Source organism: Nelusetta ayraudi, unplaced genomic scaffold (genome assembly GCF_046127955.1).
Source record: "Nelusetta ayraudi isolate G7.1 ecotype Tasmania unplaced genomic scaffold, CSIRO-AGI_Nayr_v1 ptg000041l, whole genome shotgun sequence".
Classification (NCBI taxonomy): domain Eukaryota; kingdom Metazoa; phylum Chordata; class Actinopteri; order Tetraodontiformes; family Monacanthidae; genus Nelusetta; species Nelusetta ayraudi.
Genome location: NW_027466091.1, coordinates 1,683,749 through 1,693,536, shown reverse-complemented (window position 1 = coordinate 1,693,536; position 9,788 = coordinate 1,683,749). Strand labels below are relative to the sequence as shown.

The following is a 9,788-nucleotide window of genomic DNA, read 5'->3' as shown; positions in this document are numbered from 1 at the left end:
TAGCCGACAGGCTAATTGTCAGCTAGCTACCTATTTCCATGACAAAATAACTTTAGACAGCAAAGGTTTCATATCGTTCAAACGCATCCCGTGGTTTTCAGCGTAATCTAACGGAAAAGCTTGTAAATGATAACTTACTTGAAGTAAAGTGAGCGGTACAAACTTCTTTTCCTCCTCTTTGTTGTTTGTTGAATTGGATGGAATGTCAATTGATAACGGCTTTGCCCAGTCAGTCTTAAAGCAGCTCTAGGTAACGAGTTTGCCACAACAATAAATAACGTGGTTAGCAAAACGTTCAACACTTTTATTACTTCGTCTTTCATCGAGGTTAATTATTGGGTTTGTAATAGTAGTATGTAAGACTGCCTGTAAATAAACGTGTGACGCTGCCGTAAAGTGGTTCCACCCCCCACTCGCTGCCGAGGCGGCACCATTGATTAGTTAAATTATGCCGTGCAAGTCTATGGGGTCAAAAGTCAACTTTGTCCTAGAGACATGGGACCACTTGCAGGTTCATCGGATTCCTTCAAGACACAGCCACGTCAAATTTGGGGCTTCTGGCCCATGAGGAACCCCGAAACCCTAACCCTAATTCCAGCAGTAACCCTAACCCTAATTCCAGCCTTATCGCTAACCATAATGCCATGCAAGTCTATGGGGTCTGTTTACGGCTTAAGCAACGTGACGGCATATTTTTTTTGTGTGACGTACTCGAAGGAGCCTGTAATGTTTGCATTCATCCATGATGCGTACAATATTTGTGCATGTCACTTCATATTTCACTTGCAACGTTGTTGTTCCTGACACTTTCTGGATCAAATGATCTCATCTGGTCTTAACAGTTACACTAAAACAATTCATTCAATTATTCTTGTTTTCTTTTGTTACACTACCAAGATTACATAGTATACATTTTTATAACAAATAGGGCTAATGAAAATAATTTTTTGCAATTGGTGCCGGCGGCGCCGAGAAGGCGGCAATGTGCAGTTTTATTACCTCTCGACAAGCGAGACACAATCGCTCCTGCAGTATATTTTCTGTGAGAGGACTTCCAAGGCCACCGGTGAAACTGACGAGGAGTCGGATGCAAATATTTAAGATATACGTGTCAATGTAAAGAGGATGCGGCTGCGTTTTATTGCACAGACACAGGAGCCGTCTGGCCTGAAGCAATAGCCGACTCCCGCACAACATTTTTACCACACAAAGCACACAAGCCCTGGCAGCAGGTCCAACATCTGCGGCCCCGAGGACCCCTCGGTCAACAACCGCATTCAGACTCCGTCCCCTGCTCTTGGTATTGATATTTGCTAACAGCCAAAATTACTTTTTGGGTGGGAATCATCCGGGACGTTATATAAAATAATAACTCCCGGATCAACTTTACCTCGTGTTTCATTATATTTCAAAATGAAAGTAAGAGAAATAGCTCGTCGCCTGACTGGAGAAGAGCCCGTTGACTGAGAATCTGCACAGCTTTTTCAGCGCAGGTGGCTTCGAGGTGCACTTTTTTAACGAGAAGCGTCGCTTTAACGAGCTGCCGTGAGACAAAAGAAGTTTTCTGCCACAAAAAAAACGGAAGACGCCTTAAAAGCGTCAAGGGTTTCCAGGTTAAAAGCTCCGTTTCCACCTCGTTCCACCTCTGAGCGTGAGATAATGGCAGCGGAGGTCCATTAAGAACATCGCTTCACGCCTACAGGCCCTTCCGTCAGCAGAGGAGATATTCCTGTCAGTCACATGACGTCCAGTCCTTAGAATTAGTCCGCATCTAGTCAGCATATGAATGCAAAGCATACGCCTTTGACCTTTGACCTCAAAGGAATAAATGCATGATAGAAAATCAAGCGCAGCTAGTCGCGGACGATAAGGACGTTTTTTTTTTCTTGTGACAGCAGGGATCTGATTTGTTCTTTAGTCGAGTTTAGCGTACAATCCTGTGCTGGTGGATGGAATCCAGGGAAATGCGCAAGTGCACACACACACACACACACACACACACACACACACACACACACACACACACACACACACACACACACACACACACACACACACACACACACACACCTTGATAAACACCTCCACCTAGTGGTCATATACGTGAACTCCACCTAGTGGTCATATACGTGAACGCCACCCGTGGAGCGCAACGTCTATCTCTAATTTTTTTTTTTATGTTGTATCATCTGTGGACGTGTCTTTCACAACGACATTAGAGGCCAGAGGGACAACGCAGTGGTGACGCTGCATGTTTTGGTTTTGGTAACTCTGTACTGTAATCAACTGCAGCTGCACAATTCCTGTAATGAATTCATGGCGTGTAATGAAATGGTTTTAATATCTCCACAGCAGCAGTCTTCTCAATGAGCTCTGTGATAAGATTGTCTCACGATGCCTGGATAAGCTCGACTCTAGTGGGGTTTTTTTATTCGTCATTATTGTTTTGTTTTTTGTTGTTTCAACCATCTGTGTGTGTGTGCGTGTGTGTGCGTGTGCGTGTCCCATGTAAAGCAAAAAATAAATAACATACAGTTACACTCCAATTGCCATCAAGTTAAGTTTTACTGGAATGTGCTTGTAAAAAGACTGCAAAAGTTGAAAGCCGTCATCTGAAACACTGGGGGGGGAACAAGGTGGGGGGGGGGGTAGTAGCAGGTATAGGCAAAAAACCACAGCATTTTTAGTCACCGTCATTAGTAACGTAGAAACTCATACACACTCACACTGGTGTCTTCAGACAGCGACCGTTAGTTATCAAAGGTTAGAAAGAACTATGAAAAGGTTGTTTGTGTCTAAGGTGCACCCTGCAGATCCCACACGGACCTCTCCTCCTCTCCTCCCGCCAGTAAACTACAGTGGTCAAAGGCCACGTCGTGACTTCCAGCCCAGGGGGCGCTGCGTTCTACTGGTGCTCCTGCTGGAACTCCCTCATGTAGGCTGCCAGCCCTTGAGCGTCCTCCACCGTCACAGCGTTGTACAGAGAGGCGCGAATTCCCCCCACCGACCTGCAGGGGGAGACAAACCCTTAGACAGGCCGACTAAACCAGGGATGGGCAAACTTTTGGTTCTGAAATGTGACAGAGGGCCCGGAGCAGGAGCAGATGGATGGAGTGTTTTGGTGGCCCGTCTCGTGGGAGAAAAGAATATACCATGAGCTATGTAGAAAACGTGCTTTAATTTCTATTGAAAGCGAACAAAAGCCTGACGGCAAACCCCACGGCACTCAGCTCTTTATTGAAACGACTCTTAAACACTGAAAGAACGGATGAAATACAGCCGACAATCAAAATAATTTCTTTGAGTTCAGCGGGCCGGATTCAAAAATCTCAACGGGCCGCATGCGGACCCCGGGGTTGTAGTTTGCCCACGCCTGATGTAAATGGTAAAAAAAACAAAAAACAAAGCAGCCCCAGAGTCTCTGACCTGTGTCCTTTCAGCGAGATCATCCCACGCTGGGCGGCGCCATCCAGAAACTTCTTCTCCAGGGCTTCGTCTCCGTCGGCCTTCCCCACACGGAACGGCACGTTCATGCGGCTCCGGCACGCCTCGTCCACCGGACACCTTCACAGGTGCACACAGCACAGCACAGCACACGCCTGATCGCAACGTTTTCTCACATCTGTGTCTCTTGTTTCCAGGGAGGGTAAATGGTTCTCGTTTAGGGAACTACAGCTGTGTCTTGGAGTTCTGCAACAATTCTTTTAAACATCTTGCAGGTTCATTCATTCATTCATCTTCCATACCCGCTTAGTCCCGAGCTCAGGGTCACGGGGTTCTGCTGGAGCCTCTCCCAGGTGTCTCAGGGTGAAGGCAGGGTGACACCCTGGACCAGTGGCCACTTCATCGCAGGGCCACATAGAGACACACACAACCATTCACACTCACATGCACACCTGTGGACAATTTAGAGTCTTCAATTGACCTCACATGCATGTTTTTGGAGTGTGGGAGGAAGCCGGAGAACCCGGAGAGAACCCAGCAGACACAGGGAGAACCCGGAGAGAACCCACGCAGACACAGGGAGAGCATGCAAACTCCACACAGAAAGGTCCCAGGCCCGGAATCGAACCCACAATCCTTCTTGCTGTGAGGCGGCAGCGCTCACCACTGCGCCACCTGTTTTTTAATTGCTCTCGTTTGTCAACTGTCAGCTCAACATCCATACGTTGATGGAAGTTAAAGATGGAACTCTGGACTTCTTGCATTAATATTAAATATTAACATTTTTTAGGATGCTGTCAGCTAAAAAAAAAAAATTGCGTAGTTTGGGTATTTTCAAAGAACATCAAATAATAATTTGACGCAAAAGATAAATCCATTGGTAAAAAAAGCAACCAAAATAAATTGCTTTTTTTTCTCCGCTTTACTTTTCCCACAGATCAAAGTTTTCTTCCAGGTTGCGATCTGCCGCGGCGGTGTCGCGACACTCACGCATAAAAGCCATCGGAGGCGTTGATGAGGTCGTAAATCAGCGTCGACTTCTTATGGTTGAGCGCCTCCATTTCTTGGCTGCCGCCGTTGTTCTTGATCCACTCCAGCACCAGGCCCATGATGTAGATACTGCAGCGGTAACACGCACAGTCAGCGGGCTCACTGAGTCAACAGCGTAATGGGAGCCGGCGGCGGGTTAATGTGTACCTGTAGCACGGCGGCGTGTTGTAGAGGGAGTCCATTTTGGCCTGGACGCCGTAGTCCAGGACGACGGGACACTCCTTGAGGGCGTGGCCCAGCAAGTCCTCGCGCACGATGACGGCCGTCACCCCGGCGCAGCCCACGTTCTTCTGAGCGCCGGCGTAAATCAGCCCAAACTGCGAGAGGCGATGCGTTCAAGCGGTTAGCGTACAGATTACTGGGGTTCGGAAAACTTGAAAAAATAAATCCGGCCCAGAAACCGTCTGCAAAGCGAAGCTCCACTTTGTTACACAAGCTACGACTTCAGTTTTCCAACCTCCTTTGTAAAGTTCAGCTTAGAGGAATCTATATTATAAATCTACAGGACTTGTCGTTTAGTGGCCTTTGCACACAGTGCGAATAATTTACAGCTGTAACTTTTCAGAAACTGTGGCCTAAAAAGATGATGTCACAAAGGGCCAAACAAGGGTCTCCCCTGTTTGCGACCTTTAGCGCCGGTATTTGCTCCACCATCTAAAAGCGCTTAAAGCAAACCTCCTAAAATATATGAAAACATCAATTTTCGCAGAAAAAAAAAAATGAAATTTTTTTGCAGCGAGTTGTAAACACAGAGCTAAATATGCTGCTTTCTGGAGACATGTAGATTTTCTCTAAGATGATCAATTATGCACTGCTACTTTTTTTTGTATTTATTTTGAATATGCAAATTAATAATGCTTAACAACTGCTATTCCTTCACATGGAATATAGAAATAAAATTCGGAAGCAAAATAATAAAAGGAGTAAGAAGAAGGAACGTTTGTTAGCTCCTCCACTGGAGGTCGACATTAAAAATTAAAAAAAAATTCACCTTGGACACGTCCACAGGCCGGGACAGGAAGTTGGAGGACATGTCGCAGACGAGGACCACGCCGTTGGTTTCAGGTATGAAGTTGTACTCCACGCCGTGGACCGTCTCGTTGCAGCAGTAGTAAACATAGGAGGCTGCGGGGTTTAGAGTCCAGCTGCTGGGCTCTGGGATTTCTGCGAAAAACGTAAAAACTAAGTAGAATGTCTGCAGGCAGGCAGGCAGGCAGGCGGTTGTGGTTTACGAGACCGAAGCGTCTGAAGAGTGACATCTCTCTGCTGACGTGGATCAAACACAAGGTGCGCAGCAGCAGCAGCAGCAGCACTTAGCAGCGAGTTCTGACTCCAACAAATCAACTTGAAAAAGTCAAATCAAATGAGAAATATTCTGCCTGGCCACACCAACAATCTTCCTATTTAAGGAGAATAGAAGAGATGGCCATTTGAAATAAAGGCTTTTTATACTTAAAGAAGAGCGTCTTGGATTTCCCTTTGTTTGAGGTCTTCGTGTTCCCTTCATCACATGTTCTGAACCTTCTGAGCACTCTGGACTCTCTTTTTTTTTTTTTTTGTCTGAATACCAATAGACTATTTTGGGGAAAGAGAACCCCCAGTCCAGGCCGGTCAGGCTCACTCGGGTCAGAGTCTGCTGCACGGCCACGATGAAAAGGCTGCTCACATACCAGAGTCTCTCACCGCCGCTGCAGGCTTTTGTTTATTACGCAACAGCCTGGACACTCAGCCAGCGCGAGTAATGAAGGAAAAGCAGGAGGCTGCTTTGTCTCCAGTTTCACACAGCCTATCAGGACACTTGTGGCTTTAAAAAAAAATTAAATAGAAAAAGAAATCATGTTTTCTATCAAAGGCCCCCCCCCCCCGACTCACTGGTGTAACGGTCCAGCTTGGGATGAACGATGTTGACTTTGCCGTATTTCTCCGCTTCTTTGGCCGCCTTCTCCGACCACGTGCCGGTGACCACGTAGTCGGCGCACTTGGCCTCTTTCAGCCCAATCAGGTTGAGAGGGACGGCGCTGAACTGCCCCGAGCCGCCACCCTGCAGGAACATCACCTTGTAGTTGTCTGGGATTTTTCTGCAGAGAGAAACAAAACAAAGATTGTGTTGACACGAGCGGCATCTCGCTCTATAATTAATCGGCACACACGTGTAAAAGTGTCTTTGTTTTGTGAAAAGCAAGCGCTGTACAAATAAAATGTATGATTATTATCTATAACCTTGTGAGTTTTTGATCAGTTTTTGTACGAAAAAAAAAAAAAAAAAGAAATGTTGAGGTCCCTTTTGTGTTTGTATTTTGTAAACGACGGCAATATTGCGCGACATCAAAGCGACTGAGGTCCTGCAGCCACAGTGACAACAGTAGCCAACACAACAGCTTCTTTACTCAGCTACTTAACGAGCTGCAGTTTGCCCCGACGGCTGCTCCCGGATTAGCAGCGGCTAACAGCGGTTAGCGGAGCACACCCAGGCAAGCGTCGCCACCTTTAGACAACAGGACCCGACACCGCAGGCAGGCACCTGTGATCTCGGCACACGGGCACTAAGGCAGCCACACTGTGGCTTGCTAGCCAGCCATTTTATCCACTTCTGCAGGTTTGCGATGAGGCAGCTTTGCTTTGCTACAGCTTTGTGTTGAGTTTGAAAGAGGGAAATAAATAAATAAATAAATAAATAAATAAATAAAGGGTTTAAAAAAAAGGGGGGGGGGTTGTGGGGGGTGTAATGGTCCAAGACGGCACAGCAGCACTTACAGCAGCTCGACAAGGAGATTCTTGGTCTTGCTCAGGATCTTGCTGAAGTCTGATGACCGGTGGCTCATCTCTGGTTGGATCAGAACAAAATGTGTTGATGCAACTTTCACCGTCATCGCGCTGTTGCCGATGCCACTGACACCAACACGACTGAAGACAGGTGACCCCGTTTAATATTTGTTTTGTTATTTTAGCCAAATGCACTGTCACCAGTAGACACAATCACATTGGGCTGAATTATTTTCCTCTGTGAAACTACAGAGTGGTTACTTGGATGAAGTATAGTGGTGAGTGTAAAAAAGAAATTGGGGGAAATTTCAGTTTAAAGGGGCAAAACTGCCCCTTTAAACTGAAGTTTCATTTGCTTTTTAAAAAGGGAAGACGCATACACGTAAAGATTGAATTGACACATAGCGAGTCACAAAAAGCATCCGCTCAGTGTCTCACCAAGTGCGACCCAGCAGGGCTTCTACTCACCCAGAACACTGATGCCGGTGTCATTGTACATGAGGAGCTCCCGCTGCGCTTGGAGCAGCACCTGGAACACACAAACAAGGCAGAGTGGTGTCAGTGACGGAGGTCACGATCGGACATCTGCCCCATTCGGCTGGTCTTTAGAGTCTCAGACTCCTTCCAGAAGAAACACTTCCTCTCCCTCTGAGGCCCCGACGAGTGTGACTGACGAGACCTCACTCGACAGTGTTCGCAAATGGCAACTTAGATTCACTGCAGTCACAACCACCATGGCTTCAAGTTAAAAAAATTAAAAAAAAAAAAAAACAGAGTCAGAGTCACTTGTCAGAACTTGTCTAAACAATTTCCAACAAGAAAAAGTTTTCTCAGAGTCTCTCGTCTGTCAAGGAACTGACTCGGGAAAGGTCAGTCTAGTTCTTCTTTCAATAAAGCGTGCAAGGGAAAACACACAGTGCTTGAACGCGACACTTTGTGATGTCATAAAGGGCACTGATGGCAACCCACTCGCTGGTTAGTGACAGCAGGTCACCGATCACGAGTCACGTGAGAGACTCCTCGAGACAACTTTTAGCGTGTGGGATGTTCAAAGAAGAAACCCTTTCAACTGGAAGGTAAAATCCAGCTTTTCTGTAGAAGGTTTTTTTTTTTTTCAAAATAAAGTTTCGATTTTTATTTTTATTTTATTTTTTCATGCACGGCGGGTTCCGAGGGAAAAGGCATAGAATCCACATGTAAAACCTTGCTTGGAGGTTATTTCTCGTGACATTCTGCAATTCATGTCACACGACGAAACAATTTAATTCCGATTCCAATTTGAACGTTTCACTTTGCATTGCCGCGTGGCGTTCAAATCGCGTGACTGCACATCACGTCGGTAACCAGACCATTAGGTGAAGTTTTCCGACTAATCTCGGTGCAGAGACATATAGAGCGAGGAGCAAAACAGGTACAAGTTGTACCAGACACAGGAGGAGGGGGGGGGGCGCTTTTGTTTGTCTGTTTGTTATTTTCCCCCCGAGCTCAGCGAGTCACAACTACAATTTAGGGGGCGTGAACAAATAGGTATTTATTATCCTTCCTTCCCTTCCTTCCTCCCTTCCACGCGGGCTGAGGAGCAGAAGAGCAGCTCTGGCTCACGAATGAATGAAAGCTGATGCAACTCATCCCCGTGTTTTCAGAGAGCAGCTCTTCCACTCCACTGCACTGCACTGCACAGCACAGCACAGCACACAAAAGCTGCCATGTGACCTGCTCGCTCGCGCTGCCTCCTGCAAAAAAAAAAAAAAAATGAAGCATGCAAAGTTTTCTTGGAACGACGTGAAAGACTGATTTACCGTGACATTGCTTTCTTCCGCCGGTAGTTTCATCGCAGCTTGTTACGACACTTCACGCAAAAAAAAAAAAAAAAAAAAAAAAGGCAATAAACGCCAAACACTTACGGCTCGCGGGAGTTTTGCAGGTCCTGCGCCAAAGTTGATGGTTTTTTTCTCCTCCATGTCGCTCGGTTTTTTTGGTTTCCGTGTTCGGCTGCAGTGAGTTTTTGGTGTAGAGGCGATGAGTGTTTCTCGCTGCCAGCCTCGGTCCGAGTGCAGCGCTCCTCTCCTCCTGCCAGCGGCGACGCTAGCCGCCGATGCTACTTATCTAACTGCGGCGTGCTGCGTTCCCGTGACTCGCGTAAACGGCAGCACCGAGCGATCGCGATCGAATGATTTATCGTTGCGCATATAAAACCAACCGATTGAGTAAACGTATTTTATATTTTGGTTGTTTGATAGTAAAGTATGGTAGATAAAGTAACGAAGTATATTAGGTACTTTTTTTGCATATATAGAAAAACACGTTAAATAACTCTTAACATGCTTTAATGAAAGGTGGTTGTTTTTGTAGAATTTAAATATAAAACGTGTTGAGTTATTTTACACTTCTACCGTTTCCTACATAATTCCATGTGTGTACATACGTAGTTGCCTCGAGAGTGAAATAAAATACATTAATTGATAGGGTGTGTCCAAACTTTTGACTTTAGTCTTAGTGACAAAAAGAAGTGAAGGGTGTGTTTTGGGGGA

The 9,788-nt window shown here is 46.1% G+C and overlaps 1 protein-coding gene across 1 annotated transcript; it reads right to left on the bottom strand.

Moving 5' to 3' along the window:
• Positions 1-2,897: 2,897 nt before the first annotated feature.
• Positions 2,898-9,315, bottom strand: psat1 (phosphoserine aminotransferase 1). Its single transcript, XM_076033370.1, has 9 exons — positions 9,162-9,315; positions 7,726-7,786; positions 7,249-7,318; positions 6,367-6,572; positions 5,486-5,658; positions 4,642-4,811; positions 4,435-4,563; positions 3,427-3,564; positions 2,898-3,008 (listed from the first exon to the last, which is right to left on the bottom strand). The coding sequence occupies exons 1-9, from the start codon at positions 9,216-9,218 to the stop codon at positions 2,906-2,908; spliced, it is 1,107 nt and encodes a 368-aa protein (XP_075889485.1). The 5' UTR covers positions 9,219-9,315; the 3' UTR covers positions 2,898-2,905.
• Positions 9,316-9,788: the final 473 nt, after the last annotated feature.